We start from the raw sequence: 26,136 nt of genomic DNA, 5'->3' as shown, positions 1-26,136 counted from the left end.
TCTGCTTAAAGTACAACTCAAGGTCAGATCATTTCTCAAGGCCCACTTCTAGAATTCTGAGCTTCCAGAATTGAGGTTTGGTCTTTTAGGTCAACGTGTAGAAAGATAGTGTGTTGTCTGTAGGCTTTCCCCAGTCGTACTGGTCAGGAAATGCCGGACAAAGGGGCTAATACCCTGCCCCTGTGTTCTTAGCTTCTTCGTCCTTCTGTCCCCTGTTCCACCTCCATCATTCCACCTGCAAGGAAGACGAACATCGCCTTGCCAGTCATCTTTGAATACAGGAAGGTTAGAGTTCTGGAATGCAGGCATAAGAGCAGCTCGCATTAGTTTGATTTTAAGTTTATTTATTTTGAGAGAGAGAATGCATGCACTCGTGCACGAGTGTGAGGGGGAAGTGGGGAGAGAGAGAGGTAGAGACAGAATCTTAAGCAGGCTCCGCACCGTCAGCGCACAGCCCGATGCGGGGCTCAATCTCACGAATTGGGAGATCATAACCTGAGCCAAAATCAAGAGTCGGACGCTTAACGGACCGAGCCTCCCATGTGCCCCCACATTTATTGCTTTTATTCAGTTTTTCTGTCGGTGGCTAGGGCAAGGCCTGGTTGAGAATCCTTCCTTACCCTGGGATCCCAGGGTGACTTCCAAGATTAGCGCAGAACACAGAGGACTCTTGGAATGGACACAGCACCTGTCTAGCCAGACAGAGCCAGTTCTGTTGGTCAGGAAATGGCACTCCGGTCAGATTCGGTGTGCTCTCATCCCTGGGAATGCCACAGTCCTGGCCACGGCAGCTGAGAGCAGAGCTGCTGGGAGCCAGCTCCTGCCAACCCACACCACCCCATCACACGCCTGTTATTCATCAACATGCCTCTTTAATATCTTACAAAGTGTGATGCTCCAGACCCAGGCAAGATGTGTCATAAAGGGGAGACTTCGCCTGGTGGATAAAAAGGCATGTGTTCCTGCCCACGTTTTTGCTATTCGCTGAGTTTTCAGAAACTTCCCAACCACACCCCTTGGTCTTTGTTTGAGTTCAAAGGGAGGCATCTGTGCTAACAGGATGTTTCTGGGCTCAGTCCCTATTGCATTTGGGAGGCTGACCTTGGGAAGTCCTCTCTAGAGACTTCATTTGAGCCCAGTGCCCAGGCCATCCCCCTCAGCTAGTGTCCCATCATGGGCTCAGCAGTTACAGAGATGGTGAGTTTCTGCCCTCAAAGGGTAGTTTCACGAGTCTCTCCCTGTTCGTGCAGAAATACAGTCTGAGAGATAATAGCATGAGGTTGGGCTCCAAGTACCAAAAAAGAAAAAACAAAAAACAGACTGATTTTCTGGAGCAGGAATCTGAGCAGGAAAATTGTCATGTATGGCAAACGGCTGCAGGATGATTCTTGCGGCCTCAGTCTTCAGGGTTTCCACTAATCCTATTTCACATGTCTGCAGGGGTAGCCCTCCCCCCCCCCCCCCCCCGCTTTTAAGCATTTCTGGCCAATATATATGCCTGGTGTAAAGGAGAAAAACGAAAGAGGCTGCAATTCGCCCAGATACCCCATTTCTTAGTGTTCTTGCCTTAAACCAATCACACCCTGTTAGCTGACCCAAATCCATATCCCCATTCCCTTTCAGCCACCCAGTGAGCTCAGTGTGCCAGCAGATGAGCTAAGCCCCAAATCATCACCTTCTCTAGAAAGACAAACAAATAAAAACAGCCGGAAGGGGGGAGGGTGGACGGGGAGGGGGTGCATAAATGATGCATTAAACTACAGTCTGGAAGGAGCTGGCGCTGCCGGGCCTCCTCGGTGGGCGTGCGCGTGTGTGTGAGCACACATTTTCCACCCGCAGCACCCCCGCCCCAGGCCGGCAGCGGCGGCGGCCTGTCAATGTCAGAGGGAATCGCTAATGCGCGCGTCGCCATGGCGACCAGGGGAGCGGCGGAGCTAAAAGCAGCAGCCTCTGCGGGCCCGCCTCCCCCGCCGCAACCCACCCTGGGCTCTGCGGCTTCTCTTTGTCTCGCTCGCCGCCTGCGCCCCCACCTCCGTCCCAACCCCCTCCTCCTTCCCCCTCCCCCTCGCCTTTGTCGCCTTGCCCCCCACCCTCCCGCTGCAGGTATGGGGGGGGGGAGGGGGCCGGGGGGAACTGGGCCGGTCCACACGCGCCCCTTTGCTAATCTTGGAGACTTTAATGCCTCACTTGAAACCAGTCTTTTCAAAAGGGGATCAGGAGAACAGGAGCTGGTCTTTCTCACCTGGACGCCCATCCGTGGCTCCTTGTCCCTGTGGCCGTGGCCCTCCATCCCCCCACCCCCCACCCCAGTGACTCGGACCTGGAAGTCCTGCAACTCACTGCATCCGGGCCTCAGAGAGCTCATCCACTAGGAGTTCCTTATCTAGGTGAGGTTGCTGCCCCCACATCAGGACGTCCAGGGCTTGGGCTCTTTGGGTTGGCAGTGTGTACCAAAATGTGCTGTGCTGCTGTTAGCATTCAGGGTCACCTGGTAATTAAGGGTGCTGAGGCCACAGTAATGACCCCCAACCCATAAACCCTTCTGTTATCCACCTGTGTCCTGGGGCAACAGAGCAGCTCTAGTGGAGGGCACAGCTTAACACGTCAGATTGTCTTATGTTCTAGCTGATGCCCTCTTCTTTACAAGAAAAAGTAATAATCATACAAAAAGAAAACATTTGTGGTACAGCGTGGTCTAAAGAAACAGTTTCTAGATACTAGCTGTATCTATCCAACACATAAGTAGGCATTTGGTTTACCTGTAGGCATTGAAACGACCTTTTCCATGTTCTGAAAGTCACACTCAGCGTTTAAGTGATGAAACGCTGATTCACAGCCCAAAGCCGGGACCGCTCTTGTCATGGCCCTGAGTCAGTGGCTCTCTAGTATCCTCTGGTTTCCTCAGCATACCATGGCCCCATTGCCATCATTCCTACATCAGAAATAAAAGGCATTCTTGAGGATGGGTATGGCTGAGGTTTCAGCTTTAAAGTCACCCGCTGATAAATAAATGAACTTATCCTATATAGTCACACACAAAGTTGTCTGGACCACTGATGGCAAAGTGGAAGTGCAGGTGCCTGTAGGGAGGGGGCCAAGAGGCCAGAGGACAGGGTAGAAGGCGAACTTGCTTTCCCTACATATACCCTCATACCTGTGGGTGTTAGACCATGTGCATTTATTATTCACTTTTTAAAACAAAGCATGATATTAAAATTTAACATCACTTCCTCGAGAATGCATTTCCATATTTCCCCCAGAGTAGATCTATGTGATTCCATAGCACCCTGTACTGTTTATGTTCAGTGCTTTTCCCAGAATCCTGGCTAAATGGGGATGAGTGTGTAAGTCTCCACACCAGACTGTAAGCTGGGGGGGGGGGGGGCAGAAGCAAGACCTGTCTTACACACCACTGGGTCTTCAGGGGCTGGCACGCAGTCAGCACTTAGTATGTACCTGTTGAATACAGAGGTGAAGAGAAGTGGATGGGAGGGTACTGACAGAGTGATGGGGCCAGGGGGTTGGCAGGGTGCTTATCTCTACAGCCCTCCTCCAAGCTTAGTGACCTTTCAAAAAATTTTTATTTTTTTAATGTTTATTCTTGAGAGAGAGAGACAGAGCATGACGAGAGGGGCAGAGAGAGGGGGAGACACAGAATCCCAAGCAGGCTCCAGGCCCTGAGCTGTCAGCACAGAACCTGACGCGGGACTCAAACTCACGAACCATGAGATCGTGACCTGAGCCAAAGTTGGATGCCTGACCAACTGAGCCACCCAGGCGCCCTGCTTTGTGACCTCTCAGAGGCTCAACCCCTCCTGTATCAAATAGCTCTATAACATACTTGCTCCAAATAATTCTTGTGTAATTGAAATGCATCACAATAAGGAACTTGATGAATCAGTTAAACTGTATATAAAGGGAACCCTGTCATTTGCCAAAGCAGTTCCCAAGCAGCTGATTGGAGCAGTTGTCTGAGGCAGGTCAGGGCCAGCTCTTCTTCCAGTCATTCTGGAAGCTCTGGTGATCCACAGTACGGTGTGGCTCAGGAAGCCACCTGGGGCTTAACAGCACCAACGTCCGGGGGCCACACACACACCAAATGAGTCAGTCTGTAGGAGTGGAGCCTGACCACTATCAGGGCCCTGTTTTGCAAGTGCTTCTCTAGTCATGGTGCACAGTCAAGGTTACGAATCATTGCTCTGTGGGCTTCTCAGAGGAAGTGGGGACACTTTGCTCACCAAACCCAGAGATTCTATTTCGGCCAATAAGCTGATGCTAATACACTTTATCCTGGACAAAGAGATTATTTGCTTTAGCCCACTTCAGGTTGTTTCAGTCCTGCTCGTGGAACCTCTCCCTCTCTTTGCCTTAAAAAGCCCGTGGGTCCCCTTCTGTGATAGTCGTTTAAAACAAATATGTAACTATCTAACCAGGGCACGAACCATTTTTCAGACTTGCCCGGGGAAGCAGTGACCTAAATATTGCTCAGGGTGTCTGACTTCCAGCCCCAGAGGAAGAGTGTATGTGGTTTGCTTGTTTTCATGCTAATGAAGTTGAGCCAGTAATGCAAGGTCCCCATCGGGATGGCTGAATCATTCGATGCTATGAAATCGTTCTTTAGACAGAAAGCAGTGGTATAGGGTTATTATGGAATTGTTCATTTTTCAGCAGAATCACTCGGGCACTCATGCAATCTAATTTGTTGTGCCATTTTTAATTGTCAGGAGATAAACACTGGAGGAACGTTGGTAGGAATGCCTCAGCCCATTGTACCAGCCAGAGGAGATCTTTGGAAAGTGTGACTAACCCATTTGTGAGCCAACAGGTGTAGAGGTGGATTGTTCTGTCCTCTCTCCCAGGTGACCCCGCAAGCAGTAAATAAGGCCACTAAGGCTGTGCACACACAGCAGGGAAATCTGCCTACACTGCCCACCAAGATATTAGATGCAACTGACTTTCAACTAGAGGTGTGCCTACACTCGAGGTCAAGGCAAATTTGGCTAGCAGCCACCTGGGGGCACTTCCCGTTGAACTCTCTTAGGAGACTGGGCGGCAGGGAAATCAAGGTTAGTCTTGGGCTCTTTAGTTAGTGATCATGGAGAGAACTGGAACTCTTCATGGCAGGCGGGAAAAGCTCAGATGTGGCTTAAGAGAGCCCACATTCCCATTTCTAGCCAGCATGCTTCAGCCTAGATCCATACAACCCATTTCTGGGAACTTAAAAAGTAAGAGAGCAGTCGCATAGACTTGAGACCCCATGGGGCTTTTGATGTGTCTACCAGCAACAGCATGGTGAATGGTTTCTGTGATGTGGGATTCCTGAACAAGAAGGACTGGACCACCGCCACTGGTTCCTCTCTCATTACAGGGCCAGAAATAGATGCCCCATCCCAGGAAAAGGGAAATAAGGCTGCATGGAATGTTTCATCTGTTGGAATATTGTTCTGTGCTGCCTGACAAGATTACTGAGTTCTCAGTTCTATAGCAGTGGCGTTGAGTAAGAGTCTGAAAATTGATGCATTATGTACTCGCTTAAAATAGCAAATGCAGAATAGAAAAACCAGAGCTGCTAAGAAGTGTGCAGAACATATTGATAGAAAGGCCTGCTTCGCCTCTGTTATTACCAGCATGAAAGGGTGTATCGGAGCAGGGGGCAGATTTTCCATCAAAAGCATTCGTGTGGTGAAGGCTTCCGTACCGCAGTGAGACGAGGGTACATTTTTTAGCTAACATGACTGAATGCAAACCCTTCTGTTCTCAAACAGGTGGTAGAAAGTGGGCAGTTTGTTTCTTTTCATCTCAGGGTTCTGGAGTTGGTTTATGAGATGGTTGCTTCTGTTTTAAACTCTTTGAATTCCCCTCAGAACAAAAATCCCCAGTGCCTTGCTGCCTAATCAAATATGCTTCGCCGTGGGTTACAGTTGCCTGGATGGGCAGCAAAATTTAGTAAGAGTGAGGTAGAAAATGTATAAAAAGAACTGTGTCATCATCATTTGTCGGCTTAAATGGGATTTTTTAAGTACCCAAGAACAAGTTGAAAGGACCTTCTGGGATCACAAGCCTCTCGCCAGCATGGCCCTAGGTGGCAGAGTTGTTGGGTGAAGGGCTGTCCTTGATCAAGCGAAGAGGCCTTGAGACGCAAGGGCTTCTTTGGCCTCATGTCAGTTGTTGAACCAACCTCCTAAACATGAGAACCTCCTTCACTGAAGCACTTCACTCCATTAACAGACGTTCATGGAGCACGTACTCAGCACCAGGCTCTGTGCTAGCCACTCTGCCTGGATTTTCTCTACCTCTCACCAAAGCCCTTGGGGAGAGAGGGCATTGCTCCCTGTTAATTAACTACCCCCATGGAGGAAACTGAGCTTCAAAGGAGCAGGTGATGGGCCCGGGCCAGACAGCTGAGCTCAAACCCCAGACCAGCTCATTCCAAAGGGCAGGTTCCCTCCACTGTGCCCCATGGTCTCCTCCCTTGATTAAGCAGCATTCCTAGAAATACAAAGAACCTAGAGGTCCCCAGGCCCCAGGTCTGCCCTGCCGCTGCCACCACTATCTGGAATGGCCGACTCTCAGGTGTGGCATAGTCAGTTCCACAAGACTGCTGGGTGTCCGAGGGAAATCACTTTTTCCAGGCTCGGCAAGCAGCACTTGGATGTGGTAACGGCCCCTAAACGGGGACTTGAACTAACCATTGAGTAAAACATAATTTGCCGATTGTCATGGGACACTGACCAGTTTCCAAATTCCTGTAGGGCACCACAGTTTTAGAGAATGTGACCTTCTGTTTGCAAAGCCAAGATTTCTTTTCATTTTTCTCTTTGTTATTTCCTTTATAATGTGTACTATCGCTCCTAAAAATACTGCTTTAAAAGTTTGGGTACTTTCAGATAAAGATTGCTGGAAGGAATGGTGGGGAAAGTGTAAAAAAAAAAAATGGTAACATTTAACAGGGAGTTTGAAATACTAAGGGGCTCGGAATGGGGGAGAATGGCAGCCAGGTCGCAGAAGGCACAGTTGCTCAGACAGACTGCTGTGCTTGCCACGGTTAACAGTGCATTTTCAAATTCTAGGCTTATTTGCCTAATAGACACAGCACCACAATCATATTGTCATAGCATGCGTGAACAAAGTAGGTTTTGTGAAACAGTTGTGATACATGACCTGCCTTACCGGTTCATGTGTTTCTCTTAAGAAAAGGAGAGCAATGAGTTGTGTACCCCTGAGTCGACATCATACATCACGTGTAGTGAAACCCTTTGGATGATTTTCCAGAGGAAGTTCATGTCCACACTGGCCAAAACCAAACTCATTCTCTCTCTTCCCTCACCCAAGCTGATAGAGCTAGGAACATTGGTAGACTCCCTTTCCCCACCTACATTAGTCAGTCACCAGATTCTTACCCTGATGCATCTCAGACTTAACTCAGCTTTGCCCTCTTACCGACCACAGTCCTTACTCCCTTGATTGGCAGTTTCCTAACTGGTCTTCCAGCCTGAAAATGCCCACATCAATCTCTCATCCACATACCTGCTTCCTCTCTATCAATTTTACATATTAGCTTTTTATTAAGCACCTACTGTATGCCAGCCACTCTTTCAAGCACAGGGGATATGGAGAAGGTTCCACTCCCGTGAAGTTTACTTTTGGGAAGGGGGTGGGAGCCATAGGAAGACAGACAGTGAGCAAGCCAATCAAACAAGTCAGTTTCAGATCATGGTATGTGCACAGAAGACGACAAAGTATTATCTATCTTCCCTCCTTGAGATCCCTTAAGGATGTCCCCATTGCCTACAAAGTTAAGCCTCAACTCCTTGCTCGTCTTCTACCCCAGCCTATCTGTCTGGCCTCGGCTCTCACCACCCTCTCCCAAACACACTTCAATCCTGAACTCCAGTCCCATGCTTGCCGTTTTCTGCACACTCTCTAAATTTCACTTTTAGGTCAAGCTTCAGGGTCATCTCTAAGTCCTCCTCACCCTCCGAGGGGCAGTTCATTGCCTCCTGTCTGTAGGGGTCTAGAGATCTCTGTGGGCTGGGGAAGCCCAGGTAGGCCTCAGGAAGGAGGCACAATTAGAGCAAGGGGGATGTTATCAAAGGAAGGAGAGACACTGACTATGCTGGGCGAGCCCACTGGGCTCACTGGGAGCCTGTCGTCATGGAGAGAGCCCAGTTTGTTCAGACAGTGTATCTGCCTAGCAGAGCCATGGGCCACACAGCCCAAGAGGCTGCCCCTCTCGACAAAAGCCTCCACATCTGCCTGGTGGTGGGCACTTCCCTCCACTCTGAGCTTCCTGAACGCACTCTCTAGACCTCATGGTGCCAACTCAGGCGCCTTATAGAGTAGTTGTTTAAGTCTGCCTCCCTCCAGGGGCTGGAGCTCCTTCAGAACGGAGCTGTTTTATTATTGATCTTGCAGCCCAGAGCCTTAGACACAGATGTTTGATGTAGAACGTGTTTCAAGACAATGCTGACAAATTCCTGAGCCTGTGAATAAACGTTTTTTTGTAAGTTTATTTATTTTGAGAGAGAGAGTGAGCGGGGGAGGGGCGGAGAGAGAAGGAGAGAGAGAACCCAAGCAGGCTCCGCACTGTCAGCACAAGAGCCCGATGCAGGGCTTGAACGACAAACCGTGAGATCCTGACCTGAGCCAAAATCAAGAGTCAGACGCTTAACCGAGCCACCTAGGAGCCCCTGGATTTTTCTTGGTTCCTAACACTGTTCAAAAATGCCATCCTTTGGGGCATATGAGTGGCTCAGTCGGTTAAGCATCCGACTTCAGCTCAGGTCATGATCTCACAGTGCGGGAGTTCAAGCCCCGCGTCGGGCTCTGTGCTGACAGCTCAGAGCCTGGAGCCTGCTTCAGATTCTGTGTCCTCCTCCGCTCGTGCCCGATCTCTGTCTCTCAAAAGTAAATAAACATTAAAAAATGTTTTAAGAAATGCCATCCTTAAAAAATAAAAAAAAAAAAAAAAAGAGGGGCACCTGGGTGGCTCAGTCAGTTGAGCATCCAACTTCGGCTCAGGTCAGGATCTCACAGTTCGTGACTTTGAGCCCTGCATCAGCCTCACTGCTGTCAGCCTGTCAGCACAGAACCCACTTCAGATCCTCTGTCCCCCTCTCTCTGCCCCTCCCGCTGTATTGTGCCAAAAATAAATATTTTTTAATGCTATCCTATAAGCCCCAACCCAGTGAAAATAACTAAGCTTATGTATACATTCTTTTCACGACTCTCTTTTAGTATGTACACCCCCAGTGTGTAACCCCCCTCAGTGCTCAGTTCTCCGAGCGGGAACTGCGATCCTGTTAGCCCCTCTGTAGAGCGGCCCGGGGCCACACGCAAACAGAAACCCAAATGCCTCTTAATGATGGGGAGTTGAATAGGCAAATATAGGATGGTGTTCCTGACAAGCCACTAACGCGCATCTGTTCAGAAGAAGATGTGGGTCCTGGTGCGTGTTCAGTCCAGTCGTATTTAGCACCTTCATTAATGATGTGAGGAGAAAATAAACACCAGTGTTCACAGATGGTGCTAACTTTGGCAGTGCTGTTAACAGAAGTGTCAAGATAGGAGAAGTAGAGATGTAAGCAGGAAACAGCAAAGATGTTAAAAAAAAAAAAAACAACAACTCTCAAACAGATATTTTTTGGTAAAATAAAGCCCCTTAGAGCACAAGCACAAGACGAGAAGTTGAAGGGGGAGAGAGGGAGAGAGGAAGGGGGAGGTGGAAGAGAGAGGCAGGAAAGTGGAGCTTTCACACAGATGTCCCCCAAAGGCTCCAGAGGCACCGTCCTCTTGTCAGAGGTGATGCCACATGGCCTGGGTGTCCCCCTGACCCAGCCTGAGATGCAGCTGTGTTCACAGCCGCGGGCCCATTTGTTTTGTGGTAGGCTTTTTGTTTGGTTTGGCGGTGTTGTGTTTTGTTACTTCTGTTTGTTGTTCTTTCCTCGTATATTTGAGGGAGCTGAGGGTATGGTTTTGTTCTTACAGTTCGGTTTTCAGAGGCTTCATTATCCCTCGTGTAAAGCATCAATTTGGGCATTTTGGGAGGGACAGAGGAACGCAGCCTTTAAAGAAAGAGTCCAGATTCCAAATGTATAAATAAAGCAGAATGCAGCATCCTCCCCACCTTGGTCTCCGACGGCGGGAGGGGGAGACAAATCACAGAGCGAGCGGCGGTCCCCGGCACGCGGAGGCCGGGCCCTGCTCCACCTCGCCAGGGCACGGCCGCCCACACACAGGGGACAGCAGCCTGCCGGCGTCCTCCTCGGGGACGCCGAATGGAAAGTCAAGACACCAACGCGCACCAGGGAATAGTCAAAACCGTGCACAAACTCTCCAAGCGCCGGGACAGAGCCCCCATTCTTTGGCAGCCTGGAATCAGCCAGGCCTGGCAACGTCAACCGCCTTCGGGCCAGGGGCCGAAGAAGGAAATGCCCAGAAAGAGAAACACACAAGTGGTAAAAGGGGGTCGCGGTCGTAGGCAAGAAAGTCCAAACCTCGGCGTCCTCACAGCGGATGACAAATGCTTCCGAATCTGACTCACGAGCACCAAGGATTAAGGAACCCCGCACCGCGGAGCTGGTGGCCGGCACGAGAGCCAGAGGAGCGCCTCCGTGTGGGACTGAACAGATGGGGGCTCAGTGGACCCCCTGGGCCTAGGGGTGGGTGGCCTCAGCACTTTGCACTGCTGGGAATCCTTGACCTTGACAGCTTTTCTGTCCCCGTCTACAGCACGGGCATGATCTCAGCGCCTCGTAAGGTTTGGGGAAGCATTGAAAGAGGCACTGCGGATGGCAAAATGTTTAATACACTGCCTCGTACGTGGCAGGTTCTCGATGAACGCATGATTTTCAGCCTCCGCTCCCCCAATTCAAGACTGTTTTACGACCACACGAGGCATGCTGCTACGTAATACCAGCCTTAGTCACCACGTGTGTGTTTACGTATTTTTGTTTCCGGAACCCATCAGTCCACATGTTTGCCATCCTACCATGTGTTTTTATTTTTTTTTTTTTTTTTTTTTTTTAACGTTTATTTATTTTATTTTTTTTTTCAACGTTTTTTTTATTTATTTTTGGGACAGAGAGAGACAGAGCATGAACAGGGGAGGGGCAGAGAGAGAGGGAGACACAGAATCGGAAACAGGCTCCAGGCTCTGAGCCGTCAGCCCAGAGCCTGACGCGGGGCTCGAACTCACGGACCGCGAGATCGTGACCTGGCTGAAGTCGGACGCTTAACCGACTGCGCCACCCAGGCGCCCCTTAACGTTTATTTATTTTTGAGACAGAGAGAGAGCGTGAACAGGGGAGGGGCAGAGAGAAAGGGAGACACAGAATCTGAAACAGGCTCCAGGCTCTGAGCTGTCAGCACAGAGCCCGACGCGGGGCTTGAACTCACGGACCGTGAGATCGTGACCTGAGCCGAAGTCGGACACTTAACCGACTGAGCCACCCAGGCGCCCCCCCCCATGTGTTTTTATTTCCCTGAGCACTTCCTTAGCAGAGGGGCAGGAGTGCCTACCATGGGAAAGCTTGGATTCACCAAGCAAGGCCATGATTCACTTTGCAAAGGGATCCTTCTCCAAAGAGCATCCCCGTGAGCATGCCTGGTGCCTCTTACTAGGCCTCTCCACATAAACAGACCCTTGCTCAGAGTGAGGTGCGAGGGGCCCGTGTGCCCGAAAGCCTGACAGACTCACCTCTCAGCAACACTGCTTTGAAGATGCGCCAGGCTGGCCTCGGGTCTTCCGGTTGGTGTCGTATGTCACAGTGAATCCCCGCGACTTTCTCAGTCATGTCTTTAAAAAAAAAAAAAAAAAAAATTCTTTCTCTAGACTTTTATGCGACTCCTACTTTGTATTAGACACTGCGCTAGGAGCCCTCAATGGGGGGATGAAAAACACTTCTGCTGTGCTCAGAGCACGTAGTAAAGAGGCAGAGCAGCTAACAAAGTCCAATGACTATTTTCGTGGCAGGATGCACCGAGCTTAAGGCTTGGACTCTAGCCTCGTTGCCTGGGTTCAAATTCTGGCTGTGCCGTGTGACCTTGGCAGGTACTTAGCCTCTTCAGGCCTTATTTCCTCTTCTGAAAATGGAACTTACCACATGCTCTCACGAGGATCTCACGAACCGGTATTTGCGAAGCACGTACCATATGCTTTTCTGCTATCGTTCTATTATTATTATCCAGACACGCCTTGCTTCATGGTGTGTCCCTTTGCTGTGCTTCACAGATCAAAGATCGAGAAGTGTAATCAGAGTTCTCGGAGGGGCGCCTGGGTGGCTCAGTCTCGGTTGAGGGTCCGACCTCGGCTCAGGTCACGGTCTCGCGGTCCGTGAGTTCGAGCCCCGCGTCGGACTCTGTGCTGACGGCTCCGAGCCTGGAGCCTGTTTGGGATTCTGTGTCTCCCTCTCTCTCTGCCCCTCCCCCCCCCCCTCAGAAATAAACATTAAAAAAAAATTTTAAGGATCCTTGGAAGCACATACACAGGGATACCTCATTTTATCGGGCTTCACTGTACTACCCTTCGCAGCTAGCGCATTCTTTACAAACTGAAGGTTTGTGGCCACCCGGCGTCGAGCAAGTCTGTTGGCACTGTTTCTCCTACAGCACTTGCTCACTTTGTATCTCTCATGTTTTGGGAATTCTCCCGCTATCTCAGATGTTGTCATGATTATTGTATTGGATGTGGTGATCTGTGTGATGTTACTACTCTAATTGTGATGGGGTGCCCAGAACTGTGCCCCATATAAGACGGGGAATTCATAAGTAGATGTGTGCGTTCTGTCCCCACCCCCACTCCACGTCTCTCTCCTTTCCCCCAGCCTCCCAATTCCCTGAGACACAACGATATTGAAATTAGGGCAGTTAGTGACCCTACGGTGGCCTCTAAGCATTCGGGTGAAAGGAAGTGTCACCCGTCTCTCCGTGTAAATCGGAAGCTAGAGGCGATCAAGCTTAGTGAGGAAGGCCTGTCGAGAGCTGAGACAGGCCTGGAGCTAGGCCTCTTTCACCAAATAGCCAAATTGTGGATGCAAAGGAAGAGTGCTTGAAGGAAATTAGAAGTGCTCCTCCAGTGATCACATGGATGGTAAGAAAGCGAAACAGCCAGGGGCACCTAGGTGGCTCAATTAAGCATTTGATTCTCAGTTTCAGCTCAGGTCATGAGCTCATGGTTTGTGAGTTCGAGCCCTACGTCAGACAGTGTGGAGCCTGTTGAGATTCTCTCTCTCCCCCTTGCTCTCTGCTGCTTCCCACTCACACTGTCTCTCTTATAATAAATAAACTTGAAAGAAAGAGAGAAAGAGAGGGAGAAAGAGAGAAAAAAAGGAAGGAAAGGAAAGGAAAAAGGAAAGGAAAGGAAAAAGGAAAGGAAAGGAAAAAGGAAAGGAAAGGAAAGGAAAGGAAAGGAAAGGAAAGGAAAGGAGGAAGGAAGGAAGGAAGGAAGGAAGGAAGGAAGGAAGGAAGGAAAGGGAAAGGGAAAGGGAAAGGGAAAGGGAAAGGGAAAGGGAAAGGAAATCAAAACAGCCAATCACTGATTTGGAGAAAGTCTGAGTGGTCCAGAGAGAAGATCAAACCAGCTACCATATTCCTTTGGGCCAAAGCCTAATCCAGAGCAAGGCCCTAAGGTTCCTCAGTTCTGTGAAGGTTGACGAAGGTGAGGACGCTGCAGAAGAAAAGTTTGAAGCTGGCAGAGAAGTTACTTCATGAGGTTTAGGGAAAGAAGCCATCTCTGTAACACACAAGTGCAAGGTGAAGCAGGTGCTGATGGAGAAGCTACAGCAAGTTCTCCAGAAGGTCCAGCTAAGATCATTCTGGAAGGCGACTGCAATAAACAGATTTTCAGTGTAAGTGCGATAGCCTTCTCTTGGAAGGAGATGCATCTGGGGCTTTCGTAGGTAGAAGTCAATGCTTGGCTTCAAAGCTTCAAAGGACAGGCTGACTCTCTTCTTAGAGGCTAAAGCAGCTGGTGACTGTAAGTTGAAGCCAATGCTGGTTGACCCTTTTGAAAATCCTAGGGCACCTAAGAATTATGCTAAATCTGCTCTGTCGGTGCTCTACAGATGGAACAACAAAGCCTCAATGACAGTCATCTGTTTACAACATGGCTTACTGAATAGTTTAAGCCCACTTTTCAGACCTAGTGCTCTGAAGAAGATTCCTTTCAAAATAGGACTGCTCCCTGACAAAGCACCCGGTGACCCAAGAGCGCCAATGGAGAACGGGTCAAGGAGCAATTTCAACTCTCAAGTCTTATTTCAGAAATACATTTTGGAAGGCTATGGCTGCCACAGATAGTGATTCCTCTGAGGGATCTGGGCAAAGTAAAGTGAAAACCTTCTAGAAAGGATTCACCGTTCTAGATGTCATTAGGAACATCTGTGATTCATGGGAAGGTCAGAATATGAATGTTCACAGGAACTTGGGAGAAGTTGATTCTCACCCTCCTGGAGGACCTTGAGGGGTTCAAGACTTCAGTGGAGATGTGGTACGATAGCGGGTGGATGAAAGTCAGAAGTGGAGCCTGAGGGTGGGGCTGAAGGGCTGCCATCTCACGAGGAACCTGGAACAGATGGGGAGCTGCTGCTTACGGCTGAGCCAAGAAAGTGGTTTCTTGAGCCGGAACCTACTCCCAGCAAAGACGTCAACATGACAACAGAGGATCTAGAATATGACATACACCTAGTTGATAAAGCAGCAGCAGGGTTCCAGAGGCCTGACTCCAATTTTGAGGGAAGTCCTACTGTGGGTAAAATGCTATCGAACAGCGTCACGTGCTACGGAGAAATTGTTCGTGAAAGGAAGAGTCGGACTTCATTGTCTTATCTTGAGAAACTGCCACGGCCACCCCGGCTTCGCACCCGGCCCCCTGATCGGTCAGCAGCCGTCAACACTGTGCAAGACCCTCCACCAGCGAAAACATTGTGACTCACTGAAAGCTCACATAGGGTTAGCATTTTTGTAGCAATAAAGTATTTTTTAAATCAGGTATGTACATTTTTTTTTAAACATAATGCTATTTATTACCCACTTTATTAGACTACAGCATAGTGTAAACTTAACTTTTACACGCACTGAGAAATCAAAAGATTCAGGGACCTGCTTTATCATGGGGTCTACAACCAAACCTGCGGGGTCTCCGAGGTATGCCTGTATTCACCTTTATTTTTATTATAGTACAGTCAGAAGGTAATTTCTGTCTGATGGTAATTCTTAGGTATTTACCGCCCTCCTTCTGTGGTCTAGTACCTGATCCGCGTGCCCAGTGTCGCTTCTCTAATGTGTGCCCGATTGTTGAGCATAGTGAATACACACATACACACAGGCTTTTTTTTTTAATTTTTTTTTTATTGTTTATTTAATTTTGAGAGAGCACAAGCATGGAAGGGACAGAGAGAGAGAGGGAGACGGAGAATCCTAAGCAGGTTCCAGGCTCTGAGCCTGATGCGGGGCTTAAACTCACAGACCATGAGATCATGACCTGAGCTGAAGTCGGCCGCCTAACAGAATGAACCACCCAGGTGCCCCCACCCAAGCTTATTAATTGGGTTCAAGTCTATGTTCTTTGGTTAAAGTATTTTTTTTTTAAGTTTAGTTTGACAGAGAGAGAGAATGAGAATGTGAGCAGGGGAGGGGCCGAGAGAGAGGGAGAGAGAATCCCAAGCAGGCTCCGCACCACCAGTGCAGAGCCCGACACAGAGCCCGACCCCACGAACCGTGAGATCATGACCTGAGCCAAAATCAAGAGTCGGACACTTGACCAACTGAGCCACCCAGGGGCCCCAAATCTATGTTCTTTTAATATCGTCTGCTGATCTGTGTTTTAGGAAAGCACATTAAAATCATTTTCTATGATGGCAGATATATCATGACAACCGTCCTGCTGAACTACTCCCTGATAAAGAAAACAATTATTGGGGCGCCTGGGTGGCTCAGTCGGTTGAGCGGCCGACTTCGGCTCAGGTCACGATCTCGCGGTCCGTGAGTTCGGGCCCCGCGTCGGGCTCTGTGCTGACAGCTCAGAGCCTGGAGCCTGTTTCAGATTCTGTGTCTCCCTCTCTCTCTGACCCTCCCCCGTTCATGCTCTGTCTCTCTCTGTCTCAAAAATAAATAAACGTTAAAAAAAATTTTTTTTTTAGAAAACAATTACCTAACGAGTTCGTTCCCAGCAGCGTCTTTTGCCAGCCTTCTTGTGATTCGTATTTGCCTCGTGTCTGGTTTCGTTTAACTTTTCTTTGTCATGATGATTTAGATGGGTATCTTGCAAGTAGCAGGTAGCTGCATTTCTAAATTAAATGCGAGAAGTCCCTTGTAACAGGTTCACACGCCTCGGTGTTCACATCCACGCTAGTGATTTCTTGTTCCCATGTTGCTTCTTGGCTGCTTTGGTTCCTGTTTTCTGCCTTGCATTAGATGAGGCAGAGTTTCTCTCCCCCTTCCTTCCACTTCTTCCAGAGTTGCATGTTTCCGTCGAACATTCTTGTTTACCATTAGTTTTCTTCACACCCGCGCAGGTCTTAGGAAATCTAAAGTTCATCAGCGTGCCTACCCTCCTCCCAGATGACAAAGGACCTCCAAATGCCTCCCTTGGACCATCACCCCATCTCTCATGTTGTTGTTTTCCAGGACTTTAGATCAGTGTTGGGTTGAACCCCCAAAGTTAGTCGTATTTATTTATTCATACATACATGCATACAGTGAATGCTTGTTTAAATTTACCTTGGTGTCAAAAAAAAAAAAAATTAAAAAAAAAATTTTAAAATGGGGCGCCTGGGTGGCGCAGTCAGTTAAGCGTCCGACTTCAGCCAGGTCACGATCTCGCGGTCCGTGAGTTCGAGCCCCGCGTCAGGCTCTGGGCTGATGGCTCAGAGCCTGGAGCCTGCTTCCGATTCTGTGTCTCCCTCTCTCTCTGCCCCTCCCCCATTCATGCTGTGTCTCTCTCTGTCCCCAAAATAAATAAACATTAAAAAAAAAAATTAAATTTACCTTGGTGTCTGAGAAAGTCTTTGTTTTTGCCCTCGTGCTCGATGATTCTAGGTTGGTGGTTATTTTCCTTAAACACTTGGAAGAGTCTGTGTTTTCATTATTTTCTCACATTTGATGAAAAGGTCTGTACCTTTGCAAGGAATGTGTCTTTTCCCTGTGGGAGTTCTGAAGGTTTGCTCGTTGCCTTTGGTGATCGGCAGTGGGGTTTGCTTTTCAAGAGGTTTAGTGAAGACACCTTGAGGGTTCCAGTCTTTACTGGAAAACTGTGTGTCTTCCCACTTTGCCAGGCTAGAAGGCAGACTCGGGTGACCTTTTTCTGGATCCGGCAGCCTGCAAGGGCTCAGCCTCATTCCAGACCTCAGACCCAGTTCCCCTCCCATGTGGCCCACGTGGGCATGTCTCCTGCTCAAGCCAGCATGTCCCCACCTTGGCATCTGCAGGACCCTCCCTCTCACAGTGGCCTCCTGTCCCCTCCTTCCTTCCAGCTCCTGGAGGTCATCCTTTCCTTCTTTCAGCCTCCACTTTGATTTTAAATATTCTTTCGGTGGAATTTCGTTCACGTTTCTAGACCCTGGTAAGCATCAGGGCCATTGTGAGCTCCGATCGTGCTACTGGAACCAGCACAGCACCGTTGCACACTCGGAGCCGCGAGAGAGCAGTGGACACAGGGAACACTCGGCTCAGCCCGGGGCGGGGGCGGGCCGTTCTCGAAAGCTCTGGGGAATGACTGAAGGGGTTTCAGCAGGGGAGTAACGGGCTCCTTTTGGGCCTTGAGGAGATATGTCTGAGGGCAAGGTGGAGGACAGGTTTGAAGTGGGGTGTGGGGCAAACCGAAGGCAGAGGAATCCATCGGGAGGCTTCAGCAGGGCTGAGTCTTGGGCTGGGATGGTGGCAGTGGAGAGAAACCGAGAAAGCTCGGTGAACAGAGCGTGGTGACTGGCTGCGGGCAGCAGAGGGAGAGGAGGGATCCAGGCTGACTCCCAGCTTGTGGGTCTCGTGAGCAGGTAGATGATGACCACTCTTGCAGTCGTGGGTGTGACAAGAGGAGGGGACCAGTTTGGGGGAAGGGTCCGAGACGATAGCTCGGTGTTGGACACAAGAAGACCCAGCTGTCGGTGCAGCTCAGGGCGTTTGTCTAGCAGGTGGCCGCAGATATGTGCTTGGACCTCATGCTAGGCTGGGGACGCTGACTGGGTAACTGTCATTGAAACCACAGGCATGAGTGACACTACTGTGGGATAATGTCTGAGATGAAAGGGACTAAAGATAAAACAATACTTAAGGAGTAAGTTTGCTCCTGCAGGAGTCCCCCTTCTTCTGAGGTGCCAGTCTGATGTCACCATGTGGCCCTCCTGCATGTATCCCATGCGAACCACAGGGTGTTCGTGTGTGCCTGTCACCCCGTCAAGAATGGGAGTGCCTTGGGGCACCTGGGTGGCTCAGTCGGTTAAGCATCTGACTCCGGCTCAGGTCATGATCTCGTGGTTCATGGGTTCGAGCCCCAAGTTGGGCTCTGTGCTGACAGCTCAGGGCTTGGAGTCTGCTTTACATTCTGTCTCCCCCTCTCTCTCCTGCCCCTCCCCCACTCGTGCTCTGTCTCTGTCTCAGAAATAAACATTAAAAAAAATTTTTTTTTTTTAAAAGGGTGATGGTGGCCAGGGCAGAGAGAGCAGAGGCAGGGCCACAAGTAGGGCACGTGGGGTTTCTGCCCACCGGTTCAGTGCTGTGGAGGCGGGCGCCAGGCTGGGGAGGGGCGGGGGGCCTTGGGACAAGCTGCCTGCGGAGAGCCACACGATGACAAGGGGAGTTTTATCTTCCACAAAGAAGTGGTGACCCCATACCTCACCAGAGGCAAACTCGAACGGGACTCGGTAGACCAGGAGGTGGGACACCCCCACTCTCAGGACCGCATGGCGCTGGACCGTTAGACTCGCTTTAGAAGTGACCGCAGTCCAAGGAGCCACTCGGCCCTGGCAAAAACAGAAGTAGCACTTCCTAGAGCCGGGTTTTGAGAAAGAAGTAGCACTTCCTAGGCCTCTGTGGTCTGACACGAGCAGCGGGCCTTGCTTCCTGAAGTGACGCAGCTACACACACGAGCTCCAGTCGCCCCTTCCGTGGCATTGCCCCCGCGAGCACCCGAGCCTCCGCGTTTGCGCCTGGCTGAATGGCCTGACCCGGGGACCCTGGGGCCCGTCACGGCACGCTTGCTACACCTCTGATGACTGTGAGAAGCGTCCGTTTACAACCTGCCTGTGCTCGGTGCCAGGCGAGCTTCTTCCCGCCACGTCCTGTGAGCAAACACGGGAGCGCGTAGCGTTAGCCTCACATTCTCGGGAACACCTCGCCAGCCCCCAGAGGACGCATTCACAGGCAGTGCCCTGCCCTGCCCCCCTCTCCCGTTCCATTTCCCTTCAAAGTGCATTTAGCAGAACAGGGTCACCACTACTCCAGCAGGGGATGCCAGCAACGCCACTGAGAAGAGAAGCTGGCCCATTCGCTTCTGCGAGTCCTGGGGGGCATCGGAGCAGACCAGTGGGTGGGCGTCTCCACGTCCCAGCCGAGCGGGGCTGGATGAGAGGAGACATTTTCTGGGCCGGTACAGCTCCCGGGGAGACTTTTGTTGCCCTGCTCTGTGCAGGCCCTACAAAAAATACAGGGCTCACTTGGGGGCCCCCATGGATTGGGTCTTGCGTTTATCCACAGATTTCTCTCATGAGGACGGAAGCCTAGGTGCAAAATGAAGGAACGTAATTTGATAAAGGCCATTTGCCAGCAGTGATGGCTTAGAACAGATGAAACAAGATGAAAGTCCCCGAATTCCAGAGTTTGCTGAGCCATTAAATCCTGTAACAGAAGATGGGGAGGAAAAAAACCCCTCCCCCTTGTAGCCAGCCTCCAACGGCAGCTGTCATTGGCTTGGCGTGCCATCAGGGGGAGATACCCTGCCCCCACCTATTAAATCTGCTCTCCTTTCTCTACAAAATGAAGAAGGTGCTCGAGCTTTATGAAGATCTCCAATGTGGGGAAGCTCCAGCAAGAGAGGTCAGATGACCCTTCCGGAATGTCCACTTCCTGTCTGCCGCTTGTACCCAGCTACTGTCCTGTCTCCAGCACAGGCACAAGCACCCCCTTGCTGGTCTTAAAACCATTTCAGTTGGGCTTGAAATGAGAAAAGAAAATGTGGTTTGAAGGCAAGTTCTTAGGTTTCCTTTAGATCAATCCACTTTTTTGTTGTTGTTGTTGTTGTAAAAGACACATAAATTTACCGTTAGTCACATTCAGCACATTCACGGTGCTGTGCGACCATTACCACTGTCTAGTTCCAGAATATTCTCATCCTCCCAAAGCCTGGAAGCAGTCCCTATCCGCCCCACTCCTGTTTCTGTCTCTATGGATTTGGGAACTCTGTACATTTCTTGTAAGTGGGATTCTACACTACATGGCTTCTTTCACTTGGCATGGTTTCAAGGTTCATCCATGTTGTAGCCTGTGTCAGTACTTCCTGAATAACACTTCATCGAATGGATATACTTTGTCCCTTCATCAGTTGGTAGAGATTCGGATTGGTCCTGCCGTTTGTTTACTGTAAATAATGCTGTCATAAACATTCCTGTACATGTTGTGTGAACATCCGCTTTCGGTTCTTTCGGATAGATCTCCGGGAGTGGAAGGGATCGCCGGGTCACGTGGTAATAATTCTATGTGTGACTTACTGAGGAACCACGTCATCTTCCTTTGTCACCTGTCGATGGCCGTGTACGGATGGCACCGGCAGATGATGGCTTAGCCCAGCTCTTGAGACCAGAAAGTTGGTTCTTCCTCCAGCCAATGTTGTTCTGTTGCAATGTTGTTCTGTTTCTAAAAGCATCACGTGTAGGGGCGCTTGGGTGGCTCAGTCGGTTAAGTGTCTGACTCTTGTTTTTAGCTGAGGTCATGATCTTGCGGTTCACAGGTTCGGGCCCCGCACTGGGCTCTGCGCTGACAGTGGGGAGCCTGCTTTGGATTCTCTCTTCCTCTCTCTCTGTCTCTCTGCCCCTCCCCTTCTTTTGTTCTCTCTCTCTCGCAAAATAAATAAATACTTAAAAAGCATTACATGTAGCCCCTCACCCCCCTCTTCTGGGAAAACCCCTCAGCACCCCATGAAGATAGGCTGGGAATCAGGGCAGGGCCACTCAGTGCTATGCCAAGGGAAGGAGCAGGAGCACAGGCACAGACTGTCACTTAAGGCGACAGTACGGAATATTCCTTTGCTAAGTAGCAGGCCTCCCTTCTGGAGCCCTACAAGGATCTCAACCAATCGTGCCCGGCACTTACGAGGCTGCAGGGAGCACCTGAGGTTGGCAGAGATGTGTTCCTGGGAGGAAGCAGCCGGCCGAGCAGAGGACATGAGCCCGCACGTCATGGTGGCCCTGTGAGCCCACGACGGCAGTGCAGCTACAAATGTACATGTCCCCCGACAGCACCTGGGGAGCGTCCCTGTGCACACAGTGCAGTGTGTGAGCCCCATAGGTCCTCCCTGCCCTCCAGGGGCTCTCATTCTAAAAGCGGAGACCAGTACCCGTGCTGGGACTGCTCCCCGATTGGGACACAGAAGGGCTGGGACAGAAACTCCCAGCCCCGCCCAGTGTGGGGAGAAGCAAATCGGAGCACTGGTTCTCTGCGGTTTTCTCTGTCCTGCAACCCTGCACCGGGGCCTCCGTTTTCAAGGCAAAGTCGGGCGTTGCTACCCTGTGACCCGTTCCACGGTAGCCATTCGCTCTTCTTAGGTTTCCCACCGGCCTCAACCCTGCACCAAGACTGCAGAGCAGATACTGGAGACACCCAGAGCCCAAAAGAGGGAGGAGGAGTGAAGTCGGGGGCAGCTCTCTGCAGATACTGTACTCAGGGCGCTGGGAAGGGTCTGGAGTCCAAAGGGCCCTATTGAAAGTAGCAATGTCCCAGTTGTACCAAGACAAGAACGTGGGGGTGGCTGGTGCGTCCCATCCCCCGCCTCAGTGTTTGGAATGTGGCCCTGTTAGAGCCATTTCCCCAGGTCTGAGTCCCCCAGGTGCATCTAGAACCTACTGTGTGCACACTGCTGTACCATGGGGAGGAGAGGCGCAGACACAGAAGGCGGGAGGCAGAGGCTGTCCCCAGCAGTGCACTGAGGGAAGGCCAAAGGGGAGGCCTCTGCCAGGGTCAGAAGGGAGACATCCCCAGAGGACATGATTCCGGCCAGAGGTGCCCAGAGGCTGTGGCAGGGTGACAAGAGGGACACGGAGGCTGACCAAGCCCTGGTAGGTGCAGGCTCGGGGTCCCGGAGGCATCTCCAGCTGCGGGCAGAGCTGAGCGCAGGGGCTTGGCTTGCCCTGGGCCAGCCCGACAGCGGGACGAGGGTCTCGGGGCCCCACACCTCGACCCTGCACAGCAGCCCTGGCTCCCCCAGGAACCCAGCCGTGCCTGAGTCACTGCCTCTGGTGGACTCTATTTTTATGTCCAAGTCTGATTAAAAATAGCTAAGCCAAGGTTTTAGCTGCAGCCGGCAAGACATTAAGTATTAAGACACCTAATGCCCACAAGTGATAACCTCGGGTCTCTTCCTGATCCACTGTCTGCCCGTGGGACACACCCCGTGAGAGAGCAGGCGGGAAAGGGGCGGGAGGAAGCCTGAAACACCTCGGCTGCGTCCGTCCTCCGCGGCGCAAGGGCAGGGGCCCGGGGGGCCCTGCTGCACCAGGCCAGCACCCACAGATGCCGCAGGCCTTCCTCTTAACCCCTTGCATCTCTCAGGCACAAAGCAGCTGAAGGGGCATGAGCCCGGGCGCCGGGGCTGAGCCAGCAGGAGTGAGCGGATGGACAGAAGGCGCCTCTCTCCGCTGGGCACAGCCGGGGTGGGACTCCTGGAAGCCATTCCTCTGGGCAGGGAGGGCGCGCAGGCAAGAACCTCCAGTCACCCCTGGACGCGCCTCCCAGTTGCCACCAAAGACAACCAGTCGTCCCGAATCAGAACCCCACGCCCCTCCCGACAAGGCCCTCAGCCTGAGGCCAGAGCCTCGGTGGCCCCGGTGCCACCACGTTTTCCCCTCCGGTCCAGCCCTACAGGCCAGGTGCTGCGGAGCCGGGCAGCAGGCCCCTGAAGGCTGCTGGCTGCTGGCTCTGGCCTGAGGCTGCAGCCCAGCCCCGGCCTTGGCCGCCCTCGCCCTCTCCGGGGGCACCACTTGGGACCGTGACCCCAGGGCACCCGCGAGGCCCACAGCAGCTCAGCGATCGGCCGGCCCCAGGGGTTGCCAGGGAAGCACACCCCACTCCGGCTGCCTGCTAACTGCCCGTCTGGGCTTTCTCTTTTCGGTTCTTCCAGTGAGAAGCGCCACCTTCAAGTCAACGTCACCAACCCCGTGCAGTGCAGCCTGCACGGGAAGAAGTGCACGGTCTCCGTGGAGACGCGGCTCAACCAGCCGGAGCCCGACTTCACCAAGAACCGCTCGGGCTTCATCCTCAGCGTGCCCGGGAACTGACCGCTCACCGGGGAGGCCTCGCCAGGGCGCGGGGGCCGCGGAGCCGGGCAGCCCCCCCCGCCCCCCCGCCAGCCGCTCCGCATCGCAGGCCCCCGTCTAATTGCTGACTGCCCACTGCTGCCCGCTTCAAACCAGCTCGGGAGGGTCTGTGCTTGGAGCCCAGCCCTCTTCTGCCTCCTCCAAGGCTCCTCCCCTGAGGTCTCCTTGCTGCCTTTCTGCCTTTGGTCTCCATCCTCCTCTGCCCCAACTTTCCACGGTCCTCACTCCACAAACCCAAGACCCCGGTGCCCTGCCACAGAGCCCTGGGCTCATACCCTCGGAGACAACTTGATGGTGCCTGGAGTCAGAGAAGCCTCTGCCCTCCCTGCGCCCCCTGGCCAGGTCAGGTCAGTGTGCCCTGACCCGCTGACCAGCGACCCGGCCTGCGAGGGGTGGACGCGATGTCCCCAACCAAAAACGTGCTCCCCTGGGGGACTGGCCAGGGATGGAGCCCTGCTCTCTCCGTGAGTCCAGCTTGCCACCCCTCTTTCCCCCAAGGTGACCACAGCCCCCCCCCCCCGCCCTGGGACCTCGCTCAGCGCTCCTCGGCGGAGCCCCTCCCCCAGCAGTCAGCCAAAGCCACCAGGTGAGCAGGTTCACCTGCAGGGCCGGCCCCTCAGCCCAGGAGCTGGCAGCTGGCAGCCCAGCCAGGTGCCCGGGGGCCCGAGGCCACCTCTCCGAGAGGGAGCAGGTGCTCCAAAGGCCAGCTTCCTTTACCACACGGCCTGGGCCCGTGATGGTTGCACACGGACACGGTGCGGCTTGCAGGGCTGCTCATCCGATACTGCGTCTGTGGTGCCCACACTCCTGTCAGAACACCGATAAGAAAACGGAGTCACGGGAGCCAGGGAGTGAGTGCTTGGGGGGGGGGGGGGGTTGGGATGTTTTCCCCTTCCCACACCTCTGTTTCCTACTTACTTGGAGAATGAGGACCGGGGCCAGAGGGGCGGAGTGACAGAAACAGAGTTGGGGGGTCCTGGCACTGCAGGCCAGGCCAGGATGCCCACCCTGCCCTGCATACACCCCCCGCCGCAGCTGGGGCCCGGGCTGGGCACACAGACCTCGCGCCGGGAGAGGGCCACCATCTTGCCGGTCCGTGCCCGGCCGAAAGCACAGGCGCCTCACATGCCTTCCTGAGACCGCCCTGCTCCTGAGCCACAGCTGAGGACTCCGCCCCGAGCCTCTGGGCAGCCCAGGCCTCCAGGCCAGGAGCCTTAAAAGGAGGGACTTGGGACACGCCGTGTGGGGAGGGCCCTGAGGGTGAGCCCACGGCTCAGGAGGAGACCGGCAGGGTGTCAAAGGGACGTGCTGCTGTTTTCTTCACTTTCTGCCACAGACGCTGCCCGCACCCTACCCCCCACCCGCTTCCCCCCCCCCCCCGCAACCCCGCCACGCTCCCGACCTGCCACATTGACGCTGCAAAACACACCAAGTGCCTGAGCACAGCGTCCTGTGCCTGACATGGTCACCTGGCTGACCCCCAGGTGGTCCCAGCAGCCTGCTCTCATGCACACACGCCCCCAGCCCCGACTTCCCAGGGTCTGTAAACATCCGCACCCCGTGCAGTTTGCAACAAAAAGTCCTCTTGGCATCCTGTCCTCCGACACCCATTCTCATTCTCGAAGCCTGGTCAGCTGCCTGCACAGCACAGAGGTGCCATCAGCCTGGTTTAGCAACAGAGTTTTGCCAATCACCTTGACACTAGTTGAACCATCCTAACTGGAACGGCGCCTCTCCTTTCCACTGACTTCCCCACACCTGTTGCTTTACGCTAGATATGTGCACAGGTATGTTTTAGACACACCGAAATGGAACATGCCAATGAGGGTTTCTCTGAGGCTGGAGTCCTTTCTCCTGCCTTCCAGGGCCGCCTGTGGCTCCCCGGCCCAGCGCAGGGGCCTCCCGCCGAGGGCCGGTCGACAAGCACTTTCTCGTGATGTCCTATCCCAGCACGTGGGAGGAAAGAACGACCAGGAACTGAGGGTGTGGTCTCAGTCATGCTTCCTGGGTGCCCGGGGAGAGCCCGAGGACACAGTGATTGTATGCAATGAAGTGTTTCTCTTGATCTAATTAAATGCAGTTTTATGGTTTGCTGCGTTTATTCCTATTTTCCATTAAATTAACTTTATTTCTAGAGCATATTTTGATTTACCGTCAAGAGCAATAAAGCATTAAATCTTATTTTTAAAGGTGTCCTGCTTATCTGTAATTGAGAACTATACCTACAATTGTGACATTTCAGCTGGTAAAAAGCTGTTATCCCAGGGGATGGGAGGGAGCATGAGGCACAAATAAGGTAAAATGGAGGGTAATTTACTGGAGGCTTCTGAACAAAAATATTAAACAGCTAGCGAGAAGAAAGCTGTGGGAAGGCCGGAGGCGGCAGCGTTCAATGGAAGCATTTTGTTCCACCATTTTGAGGCCCGTGCGCTAGGCTCGAAGTTCACCTGGTTCACCGTGACTGAAGTCCAAGCGCGTACGTGAAGGAAGGGCTCCGATGCCCACAGCGGCCGGCTGGGGACCATGGGGGTGGCAGGAGAATGAGCCGGAGGCATCGGGACCTCTCAGGACAGAGTGGGGGCGGGGGCTGCAGGTGAGCTAGGTGCAGAGATGGCAG

At 52.3% G+C, this 26,136-nt stretch overlaps 1 protein-coding gene and 1 long non-coding RNA gene across 4 annotated transcripts in view; one reads left to right on the top strand and one right to left on the bottom strand.

Moving 5' to 3' along the window:
* The window catches only part of LOC124513071 (uncharacterized), a 35,064-nt gene extending 18,274 nt beyond the window's left edge, over nucleotides 1-16,790 (bottom strand). The window contains exons 1-4 of one of the 3 annotated variants that reach the window (XR_006962294.1): nucleotides 16,151-16,790; nucleotides 14,444-14,563; nucleotides 11,699-11,797; nucleotides 2,760-2,932 (exon numbers count right to left, since the gene is read on the bottom strand). This is a non-coding gene — a long non-coding RNA (uncharacterized LOC124513071). Of the gene's footprint in view, nucleotides 1-2,759; nucleotides 2,933-11,698; nucleotides 11,798-12,101; nucleotides 12,307-14,443; nucleotides 14,564-16,150 lie in introns of those variants that run through there. The other 2 variants (XR_006962293.1, XR_006962295.1) reach the window with 2 other exon arrangements.
* The window catches only part of MYO1D (myosin ID), a 361,161-nt gene extending 335,461 nt beyond the window's left edge, over nucleotides 1-25,700 (top strand). The window contains exon 22 of the mRNA XM_047080805.1: nucleotides 23,324-25,700. Within this exon, the coding sequence (XP_046936761.1) occupies nucleotides 23,324-23,480 (157 nt within the window). The 3' untranslated portion in view covers nucleotides 23,481-25,700. The remainder of the gene's footprint in view (nucleotides 1-23,323) is intronic.
* The last annotated feature ends 436 nt before the right edge of the window (nucleotides 25,701-26,136 follow it).

The sequence above is a fragment of the Lynx rufus genome, unplaced genomic scaffold, assembly GCF_022079265.1.
Source record: "Lynx rufus isolate CCGP_SWC_20201006 ecotype Redwood Valley unplaced genomic scaffold, mLynRuf1.p SCAF_18, whole genome shotgun sequence".
NCBI classification, from domain to species: Eukaryota; Metazoa; Chordata; class Mammalia; order Carnivora; family Felidae; genus Lynx; species Lynx rufus.
Note: the sequence above shows the minus strand (reverse complement) of the source record. Positions and strands in the feature narration are given on the sequence as shown.